Source organism: Macrosteles quadrilineatus, unplaced genomic scaffold, assembly GCF_028750875.1.
Source record: "Macrosteles quadrilineatus isolate MER2022 unplaced genomic scaffold, UCM_ALF_1.0 Scaffold_6__1_contigs__length_79288215, whole genome shotgun sequence".
NCBI classification, from domain to species: Eukaryota; Metazoa; Arthropoda; class Insecta; order Hemiptera; family Cicadellidae; genus Macrosteles; species Macrosteles quadrilineatus.
Genome location: NW_026542599.1, coordinates 29594006 through 29613266, shown reverse-complemented (window position 1 = coordinate 29613266; position 19261 = coordinate 29594006). Strand labels below are relative to the sequence as shown.

At 33.9% G+C, this 19261-nt stretch overlaps 1 protein-coding gene across 1 annotated transcript in view; it reads right to left on the bottom strand.

Moving 5' to 3' along the window:
• Window positions 1-596: 596 nt before the first annotated feature.
• LOC128996454 (S phase cyclin A-associated protein in the endoplasmic reticulum) overlaps window positions 597-19261 on the bottom strand; it is a 57291-nt gene continuing 38626 nt past the window's right edge. Inside the window, exons 24-28 of the mRNA XM_054421794.1 lie at window positions 13150-13287; window positions 11595-11808; window positions 10721-10909; window positions 8782-8952; window positions 597-1182 (exon numbers count right to left, since the gene is read on the bottom strand). Of these exons, the coding sequence (XP_054277769.1) occupies window positions 1117-1182; window positions 8782-8952; window positions 10721-10909; window positions 11595-11808; window positions 13150-13287 (778 nt within the window). The 3' untranslated portion in view covers window positions 597-1116. The remainder of the gene's footprint in view (window positions 1183-8781; window positions 8953-10720; window positions 10910-11594; window positions 11809-13149; window positions 13288-19261) is intronic.

The window sequence follows — 19261 nt, the reverse complement described above, 5'->3', positions numbered from 1 at the left end:
GCCCACAAGGAGTCTGAAGAAAATCTTAAATGGAAGCATAGGTCAATATGCACATCAAATTAAAGATCTTTTTTAGTAGAATACAATGCCGCAAACCGTACTTCAAAAGGTTGATCCTCCGCAAAATGACAGTTTTTAAAAGATTCATTTAATTTACATTGCTATTATACGCTTACTCCTCAGGGGGCACAGCCCTAGGAATTGGAAGAAAATTGTTAACGTAAGCATAGGTCGATATGCACATAAAATTAAAGGTCTTCACTAGTAGATTACGATGCCGTAAATTCAAGCTCAAAAGAATGCCTGAGTAAAAAATGGCAGTCGTTCAAAGATTCAAAATGGCGGATTCAAGAAATCTTTGAACATCTGCCATTTTGCGCAGGATCAACCTTTTGAAGTGCGGTTTGCGGCATTGTATTAAAAGACCTTTAATTTGATGTGCATATTGACCTATGCTTCCATTTAAGATTTTCTTCCGACTCCTTGTGGGCCGTCCCCCTGAAGAGTTATTGGATCACTGAATATGTGTTGTAATAGAGTTTTATGCCCTGTAACTTTGTACCAAGTATTGTAGCTCTATCTACATTATTTTTTAAAATATTTAACTGTCCTGGGACTTTTTTACCACCCTGTATATTTGAAGTGATGTGCAAAAGTAACAAACCTAATTAACACCATTGACTAAAACAAAAACAAAACCTTATATCTTTAAATAATGGTTGTATGCAAAATCTATTGAAAATGAGTAATATATATTAAATAGTATTTTTCTTTTACTTTCCATGCCTTGACAGCATTCTCCAAAACTCATACAGTTTGCTGTGGTTAGTTAAGTTAAAGGAAGTATAAAAAGACAGAACAAACTCAAAGCAGCGTGCAATGCTGTTCTTATGAATGCAGGTTGCTTATAAATTTTATTGCAGCTAACTTTGAGGTATGAATACAATTAATAATACTAACAAGAGGTAAAAAAGTTTTCCAATAACAAAAATACAATAAAAAAAGACTAGAAAAATAAATAATTGCAATTGCTGTCTTGCAATACACAGCCTTATAAGTACAACCCGTGGTTTATCAAAAACGGGTTAGTAAGCCACCTTTACAGAGGTCATTGACTTATTTCACAAGCTGAACCAAAGGGTTGGCTTTGGTGGCTTCAGAATGTCTACAGTCTTCTACGAGCTGAAACAAAATCATATTTTAAACATTGATAGTTAGCGAATTTCCCTTACTGAGGTGGCAAGGCATTCACAGCGAGCAGCCTCGCACTGTCGATACCAGCCTATACAGTCAAATTGGTGGTCATCGTTTATGACCATTAAAAATAAAAATAAAGGCATATGGCACAACAAAATGACGCTTAGCAAATTTGCCAAAAAGTATTGGTTTGAGAAACTCCCTAAGGGCTCAGCCCCACAGCCCAATTTCCAAAGGGTTACGTGCTTCCAAAGTTTACATAAATTAATTAACTAAATGGAAAAGCCGGTTGATACAGTTAAGTTTATTTACTTAAAACAGTTTTTGGTGGTGCTTTAGTTACACTTTTTTTGTTATTTGGTAACAACATATTTTATTGCAGCTTATAAGAGGAAATTTTTGTGTTATTTCTATTTGGTAAGAAGAGGGTTTATTGATGTTTATTGAAAGAAAGGTAATACAAGATTTATAGCATTTTGATCACAATTTTTAATGTAATTTATTTAACAAGCTACATGTAAGAATAAGGGTATTGCTACACAAAGATATATTTTTTGTATTATTTTGGATCCATTTAATTCAAATATAAGTAGGGTTTTGAAAGTAAGTTCATCATTTTATATTAATTCATAGAGAACCTTTACAGTATTTTTATACACAAATCAGCACCAATTAATCACTGTAATGGTTTGCTAGGGAATTTAAACCCCTTATTTGAGATCAAAGAAAACTATTTGAATACGCTAAGTGGTCAAATTAAGTTTTGTTTTTTAATGAATAATAGACATGTAACTATTTCATACTGCAGACCTAAAGAAAAGCATTATTCTCTTTCAAATTCTCTTCCCAATGTAAAGCATGAGGAAAGGTCGATTCACACATATCAGTTCTGGCACGTCACATAACAGTCACACCAGTCACGGCAAAAGTAAAAAAATATTCTCTACCGGATTTTCTATTGCGCTATCTACACTCATCCGACACAATTCTGTCAGTCGCTCTGCCGGCATCCGTCAGTCAATTTCAGATTTTTTCTCACCGATATTTATATCAGACAAAATTAAATTTGCTTAGAAGGTTTGCTGCTTAATTTGTTTTTAGAGGTATTTTGTTTTAAGAGGGTTGAAATTACTAATAAAAAACTTGTCCTTGGTGCAACAGCTAATTAATATGGTCTATTGCCAATGCTCCACAAACCTAATTGATGAAACTCCGCAAGTGTGCTTTATCAATTTACATTTGTCCGTAACAACATAATTAGTAAAAACGGACAACCAATCAGGTAATGATGGTAGGTAGAGTGATGAATGTGATTATTTCACCACTGCTAACAGTCCGTTGGCAATTAATCAGTCGAGTGGTGGTTAATTGATGTCATTCTGCTGGTCGCAAATAAATGCTAAAGACTATTGTGCTGCATGTCATTTCTAGAACAATCGCTAGAGAGATTTGAATTGTCAACATATATTGGAAACATTTGGAAAATTAAATTTACTCATGTGTTGGAGTTTTTGTTCTTATAAAAAGACTTATAACTTATTTATAGACTTTATTCATAACTTTATTTATAGACTTATAAAAATAACCGTATTTCGAGAATTAAAAATCACTAATCACTACAACAGTAATGATTAGTGTAATCCATTTAACTAAATAATTAAAATTACAAACATGTACTTTTGGTTCTATTTTTGAAGTATTTTGTGTTCTGTAAACGGAAAACATACCCAGTGGTGTTTGAAAAGTACCATTACCAAAATATATAAACAAGAAATCTTGGGTATTTATTTTGAAAACTTTAAAAATACCAATCTATATTATTTATACACAAAAACAAAATAATTGGTTTAAAATAATATAATTTTAATAACTCACTCAAAAAAAATGTTTCCCTTAAGAAGAGGCAACAAACGTGAAATCACAATAGACCTACATTTTTTCCAATTTTCATCATTCTTTACCAACTACTAAAACAATCATAAAACAGTACACGTCGGAAGGCTTGGACAATGAAACACAAGTACAAGACAGACACAGCTAACTAGATCATATGGACGTCGCAAACACCTGAGATAACAATATTACGTGTTCCGACACTTGCACACTCGCCGGGGAAACTGCGGATAAAAGGTTCCTAACAACGTTATACCTGCACTGGCGTGTCTCAAGTAGAGTTGACATCACCGATAAATTTTGTAAAGTGTTGGTGGGAATTATTTATGTTATTACTAAGCCAAAAAGAGAAATACTTCGTGTTTCAATTGTTCTTTTTCTGCATATTTCCAATGTTTCAATATTTCATTGATTGGAAATATTTTTTACTTTTGTTTTATAGCTTGGGAATTTAAAATAAACCTCTGCAATCTGAAAAAAAAACTTAAAATATTGATGTTGAATCACTTGAATCAATACTGTGAATACTTGAAATATTAAATCCACCTCTAAAAACCATGGTGAAGGAAATTTACCAGAAAAATGTAGGAGTATGGCTTATGGGGGGGGGGAGTTTAAAATAAAAGAATGAAGACCTACTGCAATCTCTAAATAAAATACCCCCGCCGCAGCAAACCTGCAGACTAAGCGAATTTCCATTTGACTGATTGGATTTACACTGAAATGTCTACTTAAAAATATAACATTTATTCCCTATTTAAATAGAATTAGTTTAACAAGTACTTAGGTTTGCTGCATCAGGGAGGGTAATACTGTTTTCTTTTTTGTAAAATGTTAATAGTTAGTAAGAAATAAAAACATTATCCAAATTTGATCAAAATATGTTCATAAACAAGCAAACTACAACAGTTTACTTATTCTCCATAAGAATAACATGGGAATTTTAAATTTACAATTTTTTGGAATTTTCTCCGTAACCATTAGGCGCATAACAATGCTTCAATATACTAAATTATTTGTTTTTTTAAGCTCTACAAAATGGCTTGGAAAGAAATTTTATGTTTTTTGGGTCAAAAAAGGGAAAAACCTATTTTCACCCCATAAAACCCCGTTCCCATGGTCCGATCATGCTGGATTGCGAACTCGTTCGAATAAACGTAGGTTTACATGTTTGTACCAAATTTCATAAAAATCGGATCATTTTTGCTCGAGTTATCGTGCTAACAAACACACACATATATATATTTATTTATAAATATATATATATATATATATATATAAATTTTACCGGATGGTGTTTTTGGCCTCTAGGGACCTCAAAACGAAAAAAAATCGGTCCCGCGTCGAGGTCTTACCATGAGTACTACGGTAATAGCTTATTCCTTATTCCCTATATGGGAAATTCGCTAAAATCAGAACAACCTTACACCTTACTCTAATAGACTATTTTTATGCCTCACCTTCACGTCCTAGGACACTAGGTTCTAGCACAGAACTGTGTTTACACATTAATTCAGACTAGTTCTAGAGGGTCGTGATAATATCACATAGATAAAACGTATTGGTGATTGCAAGGATTTGAACCTGGGACCTCTGGCTCTGAATTCATGAGCTCTACCACAAGACCAGCTCGCTCCATACACTAGTACACCAAATCCACAGTTAACCACAACTTTATATCAGGGTAACACCATTAACACCTAATAGATTTCATTTAAACTGAATTTGAAGGCTTATCAGCAATCTGATTGTACTTTCTCCCATTAGCTTGTCAACCGCCCTTATTGTGGTATATGGGATTATTGATTATTCATGGGAAAATCACAAAAGTTGCAATAACTTTTGAATCACAATTTTGACATTGATCGAGTTAAAAGCACTAAAACATACTAAATTATTATCAAAATTGTTGGGCATTTTTTGAGAAAATTTGATTTTTTGTTTTTTTAATGGAAAAATCACTATTAAAAATCTAAATTTCAAAAAAGTTAAAAAAAATACCCCACAGATGTAGTCTAAGGCTCTGTACACACCCACACATACAGACTATGACACACATACAGACATCACTTAACAACTTTTTTGCGTTCAGGGGGACCCAAAACAGATATATCCACTCGAAACTTCAACTCGGAAATGTTGACGAAAACAATACACTCTCTCCATACTATTTATAGGGGGAGAGAGGTACAGGATGAATCTCAAGAAAACATTACCTTGACTAAAAAGTATTTTTAAGTCACTGGGAAAAGAGCTGGTCTAGAGTTAGAGCACAGCTATACAATCCTAGGTCCTGGGCTCAAATCCTGACATTCACTAATGGTTTTTACCTATGTGATAATGCCACAAGACTATGCCTAGTCTGAAATAATGTGTAAAAAAGGCGAGACAAAACAAAATTATAAATCACTAATTAAGTGTGCTGCAACGAATCGTTTCTTACAGATAAGGATAGTATTTGGCACACAGTTTGGCCAACACCCAACCATCCCAGCTACAATTGCACTCGTAAACATTGCATCTATAAAACCTATGTTGAAATACATCCAATCAAAATGTCAAGAGAAGTTGTATGTATTGAAAATACTGAAGAAATATTAGTTTATAATATGTTAGGTATAGTTTCAATACCTCATACAACTAATTTTTTCAAAGTTTAACTAACCTTTGTTTGGGAAATTAGTTTGTTGTTAAATTTCTAAACTAGTTTGCTCAAGGTTAAGAGGTCATGAATGTAATAAAGCACAAGAGCCTAGGTTTAAAGGATTTTTGTGAGGGTAGCTGGCTTACCTGAATGGGAGAGAGTCGTTTTGGCACAAGAAACTAAAAACACTATACAATAAAACAACAACATTTTAATTGTCTTAACAACTTAACCAAATTTGTCAATGACAGTTTAGTTCTAAATTGAGTGTTTGTCATGAGGTTTTGTATTTCTTGTGCCAGAGTGAATACTTTCCTATTCAGATAAGCCAGCTATATTTACAAAAATCCTCAAATACTACTTTATTTTAAATAACATCAGGGATTTTAAGAAATGGTATGGAAAGCAACGTAAAATGAGACCTGTTAACTGTCAATTAAAACCTGTATCAGTCTAATGATTTTAAAAGTTGTTGTTTTTTTATTAATAGAGTATAGAGATCTCTTTACTGTAATAGTGTAGAGTAGACCATATGGAAATGGTTCGATAAGAATTGAATGCTGTAAAATTTCTATAGAGTTAAATGAATACCTTTTGAGTTACTATTTCCATTTGGAATTTTTTGCTGTTTACTCTTGTAATTAATAAATTTTTAATTTTTTTAAAGCCAACATAAAAAGCAATTTATTGACTTAGTCATATTCTGGAAAGAACTAATAGCTTCAAACTTAAACACCAGAGGAATAAAATGGTTGAGGCAACTTCTAGAAATACAAAACAAAAACATTTTCGTTACAGTATTTTTTTTTATCAAGGTAATTAAAAAATTCTAAACCATCCAATTGATACAGAGATATGCCTGTATACCCTGAATGATATGCTTTATGTTCATCCACTATGTATGTACCTAACTATAAATAATTATCATGCAGTGATGATTAATCAAAGTCAAAATAATCTGCATGATTCATGAAATTTGTCACTCTTTTTGGCTCTCTTATGCATTAATCACTTCTTTAAATAACCAGATGATGTAGTAATTTATTTTTACAGTGTGAGTCAAGTATCGTTAACTTTTTCTATTTTCTCTAATTGCAAAGATTAATAAATAAAAATGTCTAATACACCATAGTTTTGTTGGCGAAATCGCAGCAAAGAAACTGAATCCAAACAAGAGTGATTGACAAGTCAATGTTTTTAGCCTTGACAGTAGTTCAGGACAAAGTCAATGTCAGCAGCTAGGACAGTAGTCGCAGCCTCATCTGATCATCAATCCTTATCGGAGAGTCGCGGGATAATGAGTGACTCTTTTCTTCTGAATTGAGGTACGCTATTGCATACATTTTCTAAAATAAATTAATTAAAAATTTTTTTAGAATTTATTTGAAATAATAGTTTTATTTAGAATATCTACTCTTAAAAATTTCTTCTTGAAATTTTAAATGTCTCATAAATAGAGGATTTTTTTGGATTTTTGTGATTTAGTTAATTTATTTCAGGTGTAACATTTTATTTTTAATAAAAGCAAAAATTGATAAAGGACATCTTTTTAATACCCCCGCCGCAGCAAACCTGCAGACTAAGCGAATTTCCATTTGCCTGATTGGATTTAGACTAAAATGTCTCCTTAAAAATATCACATTTATTCCCTATTTAAATAGAATCAGTTTAACACATACTTAGGTTTGCTGCAACAGGGAGGGTAAAAGTGTTTTTTTATGTAAAATGTTAATAGTTAGTAAGAAATAAAAACATTTTCCAAATTTGGGCAAAATATGTTAATAAACAAGCACACTACAACGGTTTACTTATTCTCCATAAGAATAACATGGGAATTTTAAATTAACAATTTTTTGGAATTTTCTCCGTAACCATTAGGCGCATTATAACGCTTCAATATACTAAATTATTTGTCTTTTTAAGCTCTACAAAATAGTTTGGAAAGAAATTTCAAAATTTTATATTTTTTGTGTCAAAAATAGGAAAAACCCATTTTTACCCCATAAAAGCCCCCATAAACCCCTGTTCCCATGGTCCGATCATGCTGGTTCCGAACTCGTTCGAATAAACGTAGGTTTACACGTTTGTAGCAAATTTCATCAAAATCGGATCATTTTTGCTCGAGTTATCGCGCTAACGGACACATATATATATATAAATATATATATATATATATGAATTTGAACGGATGGTGTTTTTGGCCTCTAGGGACCTCAAAACGAAGAAAAAAATCGGTCCCGGGTCCAGGTCTTACCATGAGTACTACGGTAATAGCTTATTCCCTATATGGGAAATTCGCTAAAAAAACTAAAACAGTGCCCAAAAAGATGTGTTCAAAGAGAGGCGAGTTAAAGGGTTACTGAGCTCTGTGAACGACTGTTTCGACTTATAGATTGCGCTACAATAATGGCAATGAACCAACATTATGATACTGATCATTTTCAATCAAGAACTTAAAATGTTTAACTTTACACTGGGTCTGGGGGTTATGCACCGCATAATGCGGTTCGCATAATTAACTTGATACAGTAGAGTCCCGTTAGTCCGAAATGGTTGGGACCGGGCCCATTTCGGATTAGGAAACGTTTTTTGTTTTTTTTTGGAAAATTTTGAAAAAAAAATTTGAAACTCCACAGCTGTTAAAAAAACATCTCCCATTTATACACAGAGGGCTAAGGGATAGTTTTCAGTTTGCAAGACAAATAATCAGGTTGGGTTAGGTTAAGGCACGGACAAGATTGTTTAGTCATTCATTGCCCATGTTGTTTAGTTGCCCTTATTAATGTGTACGCAATTTGCCTGACTCGGTTGCCATGCACCGTCTTTCACCGGCTCGCTTGTTCATGGAAATTGGTTTCAAATATGTGACCGCAAAAAAATACTATTCAGGTACTCCACTATGTTTTTGAGGTGACCAGAAAATGTACGATATTGCAAAGAAAACTGAATGTAGTTGTATACACGCAGTTCAACCCCCTCCCAACTTACAGCATTCTTTGAGCACACCTTACAAGAACTCTAAAATAAAATAAAAGATAACAATCTACCTGGTAGGAGAGCTCCTGTTCCAGTATAGCCTTGTTCTCCAGGTTGCCATGACAACAGGCCAGTAGTGTAGGCAGTAGATGACAGGACAGTGAGGGGTCAGTGTAGTAACTGAAGGGTAAACTGCACAGTTGCTGCATCACGGTAGGCATGTGACCCGACTGTAGCATCATCTGCAATCATTGTTGAGAATAGACATACACAGTAATTTATTCCACAAAAATGTTTAAGTGCATTTCTCATTTAGGGATGAAGCTTTTACTATATGTCTCTTGGTAAGAACTGGTTTGACCATTATTTAATATTGTGAATGCAATTTTAAAACGTTTTTTTTCTTGACATTTCTTCCCTAAAATTGCGATGTTCATTCTGTATCCCATAGCTACTAAACGAATAAGTTTAGAGAGAAAATGCAAAGAATAAGCAAGTTTTAAAATTGCATCGCATCTACATTCTAAAAATACGATAAAACACAGATTATTCTCATTTTAAACCTGGCTACCATTTTGGAAAATGTCGACCATTTTTGAAACAATGGATATATATTTTTTCATGTATTTTATGAAAATTTTAGAATGAAGATACATTTTTTTTACGTATCCTGTTTAAAAATGGTCCATACAGGTGATATATTAATATAAAGCAGCTGTCAGAATCAATATGGCTGTCATCAATCTCTTTTACTGGCCCAAGATCCATCTGTCATTTACATCCTACGTTGCGGCAGCTAAATTAATGTTCACACAAGAAAACCTCTCTTTTTATACTGTAGTGTGTAATATTCTTCTCAAACAATATTTTTTAAAGCACAATGTTTAGTTGGATTTTTCACTTTTTCAGTCAATTTGGTGGCCAATTATTAAAATATGGATATTTATCCTACTATATGATTTCAGTATGAATGTCAAATCATCTTTGAATCCATACAAGACGTTTCTAACCGTTATATGCAAAATAGCATGAAGCAAACAATGAATAAGGTAAATAAAAATTGGAGAAATTTCAGGAACATACAACAAATTACAACAGCAGAATTCTTGGATAAGGTACCCCATGAAACAGTGACATTTTACAATGATAGCTGAACTCCCCATGAAACAGTGACATTTTACAATGATAGCTGAACTCGGTGAACTGTCAACAATGTTACCCTCCCAGTTCACTCAGATACCATGACCTACGGCTTAGAACAATGGTGGTAGAGACGATGGTGATATTTCAAAGAAGGAGAAACAATGTCTAACACTGACACTATTGTTCACAGGGGGGGGTTACGAGTTATTCTGGTCGTAAGGTTTGACAAAAACCTTTGACTTTTGATAGAACTAGAAGCCCCCCAATTCAAAGTTATGGCCACTTTGGGATTAAAAATACACTTAGCTGAACTGAATCACCGACAGAGTGGGCTAATGTAAATGACTGTAAATCCTGTTACAATTTACTTTTTAATTAAGTCAAACTAATAAGATGAACTACAGTATCTTTTTGTCACCTGAACCTAAGAAAACATACTACTATAACCCAGAATCCCACAAAGTACTTAATGCTTTTTACCATGCGGTTGGCACTCTGGGTTATAGTAGTATGTTTTCTGAGCCTGAACTAGTCTATATCACAGAAACCTCAACTAAGGCAGATAGTATAATTTTATACTTTTTTTTGTCCTAGGACAGCTAGGCACGAGCCTGGGATTGTTTTTACATTACTTCAGGCTAAACCTAGGGGTTGCGGCATTATCACTTAGATAAAATCCATTGGTGACTTGGCAGGGATCGAACCCGGGACCTCAGGGACTGAAGTCCCGCGCTCTAACCACTACGCCAGCTCGCTCCCCCAGGATCATTTTATACTGTAGCACACTATAATGATACCTCAAAATTCTATGAATCGAATCAGCCAGGTTTTTAGAAAATATAGATCCAAATCTCACAACCGTCTCACCTGGTTGTCGTAATGGTTGACTGCGAAGTATCCAACGACCTCGATGACCTGGTGAAGCAATTCCCTGGTAGAGTCTAGCCAGTCCTCCTGACTAACATTGTCCTCAGCCCTGGGGTGACAGCAGTACCACAACAGGTAGCTGGCAATGTGACGAAGCTGCAGTGAAATACCTTCGGCTCCCAGCACACTCTGCATAATAGTAAAAGGAATTGTAGTTGCGGTACTTTCTGTATCTCATCTTGCAATCACAGTGACAACATAACCCTCTTGTTCAGTCTGGTGACATAGCTTGGGAAGCTAGCTGGTCTAGTGATAAAGCTTGGGACTTAAGTCCCCGAGGTCCTGAGCTCAAATTGCACCAACCACCAATGGGTTTTATCTAACTGATAATACTTCAAACCTCTAGGCCTAGCCTGAAATAATGTATAAAACGATTCCAGGCTGGTGCCTAGCAGCCTAGAATGTGTGTGACATAAAAAAAGTCTGGTGCTATAGTTTTTAAAATGGCTTTTCTTGCAAATTTTTCATTCAATAAAATTGAGATGGTACTGTATCACTATTTCTCTTAAATCGTGGGTAGTTTTCATCACAAAATAATCCAGAATTTGTTAATACCTACTAACTGAAATTTTTTTTTTAAATGTTCAATTTTCAGACTTTAAGATCCTTTGTTGCTATTTTAAAATTGCAAAATCCCCTAAGTGAGATTTGAAATTTGTTGGCCATATTGCAATTTTTTAAAACAACCAAAAATAAAAATTGTTATTTTATACATTTAGGTTTGAAAATCCGTTTTAGCAAATTCAACTATTTTTAGTAACTAACCAAAAAAGTAAAACTCAAGCCGACACTAAAATTATAGCTCTGTTCTAACCTGGAACATGTTCAGATCCAATTGAGCCACAGCTTTGAGCAGGTGAAGTGTTGCCTGTGTGAGCCACACAGTCTTCTGTGATAGTGCTGGGGGAGAAGAGAGTGGGGCACCTTGATGTAGCAACATGCCATACATCATAGACACTCCTCCCACCAGCTCTGTTACCCTCAGAGTGGCCACTAGCTGAGTGGGGTCTCCCTTCACTAGAGGGCACCTAAGCAAATATTGCAGCCAAGATTAACAAAAACCTTTAAAAGTACTAAATAACATTTCAATAGTTTTAGTGCCTGAATTTAGAGGATGCGGCATACTCATACCCATAGGTGAAACGTACTTTACAAAATATTTGACAACTAACCAATATATAGAACCCAATACCAAATACCAATATAGAGCCTTGCCTGCGACTGAAAAACTACCCCCCCCCTCGCTAACAAAAATGTGACGCTATGTAATTGTAATTTTAATTCACTCCTAATATTCCTGTACTCACAAGTTACAGAAATAACTGTCGGTTGACTTTTTTATAAGCATACTTAAAGTGTATTGCTAGAAAAATCATAGTTCACAATTAATAAAATGTTTAAACTGTTAAACAATTTTAAAATGAGATGTTTAAAACTATGTGAGTTCACCCAATAAATTTGAACAAAACCACTCGAGTGTGAAAACTAATTAACTCCGGCCGAAAACCGCAGTGAAACAAACAAACCGGAATGAACGCACAAACGGACGGGGTACTCTGTTGATTTGTTGGACTTTGCAACAGAATGTCACATTTGATGTGGACCGTGTGGGCGCAAACAGGGGCAAAAAATAAACAATTAAGCGATTGCTGAGTAAATAAAGAGAGACTGTGCCAGATTAGAAACTCCAACCCTTCAGTAATTAACTCAGACTGACTAATTAAACGTGATGGTACGTAGCGAATTCGCAGTATCATCTCCTGCTGTCACCACCAATTATGTACAGCAGCGCTACCAACCGCGCAACACTCAGTCAGCTCATTAGTTGGCAACACTGAGCAAACTGTGCTACATTGTTTCACTTGCTACTTGATATTGAATGACGACTAATATAATTGTCTGCTGCCGCTCGTCGCGTAACTTTGCAATGAACTCGAGCCGCGCGCCGCGCCCAACTTAGACTCACTTATCAGTTTGTGTCATCAGATACAAAATAAATTATAAGTCGGTTTATGTGCTTTCTAACAGTAGCTTACCTAATAAATTTAAGGAGAAATTAAATTGTGCAAGGGTTGCATTGTGAAATGATACTTCTCTGTATTCATTGTGTTAATTCACTATTATATACATCCATAGTTAATACTACCAATTGTAATTTAAAATGTTGCGTATCATTAGCTAGAAACAATAAGACAAATACAACGAGAAGATTTTTTTTTTTCTAAAAATACATGACTACATATTGTCAAACACACCATTGAAAATGTTTATTTACATAATAGGTTGTTAATCCTCAATATACCAAATGGGGCAACAAACCAGGGTTGCAAAGTACAATGACACAACATGAGAGTTTTTCAATTACTCACTTGGCCTGAGCTAGCATGGTGAGCAGTCGGATGGCGCTGTGAAGGAACTGTGACGCTGGCATGTTGTCTTCTACAGAGTCTCTGACACTACTACAGTACAGGGCCAACTTGTCTACCACTCCCACGGACACGGTGTAGCTGAAACAAAACAAGGAGATGGACATTTGTAACTGAACTACCAGTCATACTCATAACCTTAGTACTGTATCCAGAAAAAAGGTCACACAATTGAGCATCAGAGGTAACAACAAATTCAGCGATAAACAAATTTGCAGAGCCTTTTGGCAGAGTTACTTGTCAAATTCTGATTTAGACTACAATGTTGGCATTATATAGCATAGCCATCTAATGTGTGGACCCCATAGTAAATACATGTAATATCAGTGGCTACGAAAAATTCAGTCAAAATCTTCTTCACTAGTAATTTCCCAAAAATTGCAGCATGATGAACTTGTAATGCCAGTAATAGTTTATAATTAAAAGGAATAAATCTCATGATTTAAATAACTAAATCTACTAACTTCACCATCCATAATTTTTTTTCCTTTTAAATCTAATTTGTTTAATGATGACCACATTGACGACTACCCAACTAGGTATCAACACATTTGCAATTGTCCATTCACAAACTTACCTAATTTGAAAATCTGCTACAGTTTATAAGGGGGAAATGTATAATAAACTATCCTACAATAATAACAAAACAACGCAATCAATTGAAACATTTAAAAAGGAAGTCTCTAACTTTATAATTGATGAAGAGTACTATTGTATGGATGATTTGATTATTAAATGATGCATTTGAGTTCTATTAGTTGTAATCATTGACTATTTTTGCGTATTTACCCAACTATGTTGATTTCTTAATGTCAATGTACTAATAATTTGATAAAACCTATTTAATTTTTTGAATATCACAAAGCAAAAAATTAACAAAGCCTTGCCAATGTTAAAAAAAAATACCATTCCAAAATGTAACCTTTCCCCTACAACGTTGTTTCCAAATAATTTCTACCCTTGTGACAAGACATTCTTGAACTTGATTTTTTCAACTCCAATCTGTTTTAACAATGCAAGCGCTGATTGTAATTTTTCCATTCTTCTACTTCAACAAAACATCGGTGAAATATTTGAAAAAATCCTGCTCAATCGTGTATATAGAGAAATCACAATTTGGGAAAATTATAGTGGCAGTGATTTGGGCCCCTCAATTGTCAGTTTCTCTACAAGGGGAGGAAAGCTCTCTCTGAGGTGGTGGTGCATGAATTGTCCCCCCCTTCCCCACCCTCTATTGTCCTGTCCTCACCAGCAATCCATCTTGATATTCCTTGTCATTCGGGTAAAATAAACATTAGGCCTACAGTTTCACTTATTCACTGTTGAACCTTTAGACTACTTTGGTAGTCAAGGTACATTGTTTAAAAGAAATCTAGAAGTGCAGTAGTCAAGTTTGAAAATTATTTTATAGTTTGATCAGTAATTTAATTTTAGTCTGATTATATTCAAGGTCTGAAGGCGTTATCACGTCAAGTTATCACGTTCAAGGACACATGTATAAATCTATATGTACAGGGTGTCCTGGAAATACCAATATTTTAGGGCATTGTTTCTGTTTAAGAAACATATCTAAATATCATATTTAAATTGTCCAAAAGTCCTTAGTTACTCACACAACCACCATTTTTTTCACAAAAAAAAAAAAAAAAACAATTTGAAACTTTGCAGAAACATTCATGACAACTAGACAAAGCTACAAAAAGATTATGACAATTTTCCAAATTCATAAAACAAAATAGTGGCCATTTACAATTTTGTGTTTCTTAAATAACTCAAACACGGTTTATACTATATAAGTTTTATTTTATGGCCACCACAAATATTCTTGTGCAAAACACCATTTAGAACTTACAGTAAATAAATTTAAAAATTTTAAATTAAATTTTACATACAAAATTTTAAAATGCAATTAAATTTGTACAAGGGTAAATTTGTAAATTAAAATTTGTAAATTGCAATGGATTCTAAAGTTTACATGAAAAAAATACAAATTTAAATAATTTTCTTCATACCAAACAAAGAACCCAACAATCAAAACACCTCGCGGTGTGAGCTTTTGTGATAGGGAAAACACCATAACAGCGTAAAGGGGCAGGGGGAAAGCATCTAATCTACAAAGTGGTCCCAGGCAGGGAGTCATTACCCCAAATTGGGGACAACCCCCTTCCACCCCCCCTCCGGGCCCTGGATGTTGTCATCATGATAGTGATGTCACAGTGTCACAGCCTACCTGATCATGAGGTCTAGACTATCAGCTGATGTACAATGTAAACTATATTGATATGACACCTAACTGTTTACACTTAATAATGAATAAAAATTATTGTTTATTCCCTAACAATTGCCACTGTATATTGATTTAAAAATATAACTCTAAAAAAATAAATTACTGCTTTAAACTATTCTCTATGTTGAAATGGTAATTAGGAATTAACATACATTGTAGAATTTAAAGAGTGGATCTTTTATTTGTTTCAAGAATTTGTTTGATGCTAAATATATTTATTGACAGCAATCAAACACAGCATGTAGAGTAGATGCAGTAGGCTTACAATATATTATAAGATTAACTACAAAAGAGATTTTTTTGTTCAACCTTGAAACTTTGTTTCTTTGAGGAGTCTTAAAAGTTAAAATACAGTTAATGAAAACGCACAAACATTTTTTTGGAAATCTTTGAAAAATTTTTAGACATGATTTATTATTATAGGTATTTCATAGTAATACTTTTTTATAAATGTGAAAGTTTGTGTGTTTGATGTTTGTTTGTGTGTATGTTTGTTTGTTTGAAGTTCATTCACACAATAACCACTGGACGGATTGGGCTGAAATTTGGCATGATAATAGCTCATATTCCCGATTAACATATAGGCCTATTCTTATCTCAAAAATCCTTTAGGGCTCCGCCCCAGTGGCTCTGTTATTCCCCATGTTAACCTTATGAGTATTCATATTTAAAAGAATTTAATCAGCTGTTTCTACTATTGAAGTTGGTTCTATGATATAGAATAGCATTAAAAAGTTATAAGGTTTACCAACGGGGTGCAGCACTATTAACTTATTACTTTTTTTCATTTATGACAACAGCTAATTTGAACTAAGCAACAAAAAGCTGCGATACTCAATGTGAACTGTCAAAGTAGGATTGTTTACAGTTACGGTATGTTTATGATTTTAATCTATATTAATAAAATTAGAGTTTTGTCTGTACATTGCTCAGAATTATATACTTTTAGGTTATTTTTACGTTTTATACATTAAAGAAGCAGAAACGAGTCTTATCTCAATTTCTGTCTGTCTGTCTGTCCCTTTGTCTGTAACACTCAAGATGGCATTTTACGCAATCTTCTCCGTGAAAGCCAGAGTACATATCAAGATCCAAGTCATTTTAATTCACTGGATTGGCGAGAGTGTCTTTAGTGATTTAAATATAGCCTCACTACTTTGTAAATAAAATTACGGACGTTCAAAAATGCAGTTTTGTGCGATTTTTGTCAAATTTTCGTTCAATTTTGATCACATAATCTTCTATGAAATAACGAACAGCTGTTCGGATCAAGATTATTTTTTCTAGCTGTCAATGACATGTTTACAAATGTTGTTTACAAATACCGCAACTATTTCGAATCACGTTTTGAAAGCAAATCCCAACCAAGTGAGATTAAAAACGTTTTTCTTACATAACGGATTTAATTAATCGCAAGTGCAATAATATAGTCTAATAGTGTAACCGTAAATGAAATTAAATAACTAGACAACGTCCAAATCGGAACCAGAAATTCTTTGAGTATAAAATGTTTCTTGAGTTTTGACAACCATAAAGAAGAAGACCTTGAATCAGTGTTGTATAGGGCTGTGACACTGAAATGATCGTCGCCAATAGCTTACAAAAAAGGTTTCCACTCATTGACGGCGCTTCAATGGCGGTTGTGTAAAGTGTAAAGTAAAAAATCACAACTGCTGTGGATGATTGTAACAGAGGTTTAACAGAGGAAGTGCTAAACTCGCTTTTCCAATGTGTCACTTTCTGTTTATACTCACCGTGTGATGCAATCGCTGGACCATACAGCCAATAGGCCCATAGCTCATATCTTGGGTACGTAAGCCTACATATTTATTCATAACAACCTTTTTGACGACGATCCTTGATACCGGTACTTTTCCATAGAATACATGGCCTACCTACTTAAAAAATAAAATTACAAATGACCAAAACCCCAACATTGTGTGATTTTCGTCACATTTCCTTCTAATGTTAATAGATATACTAATCATTGTTTAGAGAATGCGTAATCTATTAAATAACAAAAAGTTGTTTGGGTAAGGTTGCTTTTTTTCAAACTGACACCGATAAGTTTACGCTATAACTTTTTACGAGAAAATCCAAAAGCAAGAGATCAATAACCTCGGGACTAGATATTAATGTATTTAATTGGTCCGATTTACTATAGTTCTTAGGTAGGTTCTTACGTAGGTACTGGTTCTTTTCCTTAGAACCGGTAGTTTACAAATTTTATATCGTTGGTGTTGCACCTTATTTATTAGAGCCGTCCGTATTCAATTTAAGTGATGTCTTAACTCTGTATAAGTTTTGCTTTTTCTGTCTGGATTCCAAATCTTAGCTTATCCGGTATGCTAAGAAAATGATAACCTATTTGAGTAAAACATTTGTTGGGCAAACCATCATGAATTGTTTACGCCTTTATATTGTTTATGTATCAATAGTTCGTGGCCTTTGTTGGATTGTTGTATTGTGTTGTTTTGTTGTATGTTGGTAACGCATTAATGTCCTTATTTCTCAGTGTTTCACGGAATGGACAAGAGCACCCTTGATACTGAAAATGTCAACCGGAATAAAGTGTTAAATGGTGAGGTTGAGGTAGTACTTTAAATACGTTTAAGTTAACCGATGTGGAAAGTAACTTTCAATTATTGGCCTACTTTAGGGCTACGCTTCATGGATCTATAAAACATTTTTTAGTTTAATCATTGGACATATGGACCAACACGATTCGGGTGACATTTAATTGCGAAGCATTTATTTTGGATTGAACTGTCAGATACTGTATTTGCGAAGGTTTATGTATAATAGTTTTGCCAGCATATCTGCAAATATGCAAACTAATTGCTGTTCTTAATCTTAATATAAGAATGTTTCAACTGACTACTATAAGATCCCCGTGCGTAGAACGGGCACACAGCTAGTTTAATGAATAATTTGAGATATTGAGCGAATAATTTTGATAATTTATTTTTTTCTATGATTTAGGTGCAGTGGTAGAACGTTATGACTGAGGTAGATGTGTGATACTATAGCATACTGTAAATTTAAAAAAACAAGTATAATTTTACCAAATTGTGTCCTTCCTCATTACAAAAGCAAAGCTTGAGTAGAACTGCAAGAAGCACTTACTTTATATTTATTTGCCAACCCACAACCCTGTACAAAGGACGGGTACTCTGCTAGTTAAACTATATTTGTAATATTGCATACTTTCTTATTTAAGGCATTTATATAGTTATCAATAGACATTGTTAATCACAAATGTTGACTACAGCTTTTCTTAGTATAGTTATACCAGAAGATGAATTTTCAGAGGGAAAAATACATTTCCAAAATAAAGATAAAGACGTGCGTAATTTTGTGTGTTAATTTTATCGCTTCATCTACAACATTATGTTCTATTTCAAAATATTTTAACAAGGGAAAAATTGTCCTTGTGTGAATAAATTATTCAAATACAAGCAAGACTAAGAAGTAGGTTTAACATTGTGTAAATTAATTCATGTTTTCAGTTCACAAACATAACTAACTCAATCATAAATTGTAATTAAATGTTCAACATGCAATTCACTGGCAGGTTGCAGTAGCCAAGTCCCTTGGTGTTGGATACATTACTGAGATATATAATTCAGCAGCTATATTATAATGACCGGAGCCACAAGCCCAGGGGTATAGACCCATTCCAGCTATCCCTAGGGATAACATTCCACACTTCCAGAGAGAAAATTCATATTCGTATTGAGAATTATAAACAATTTATTTACTGTATTC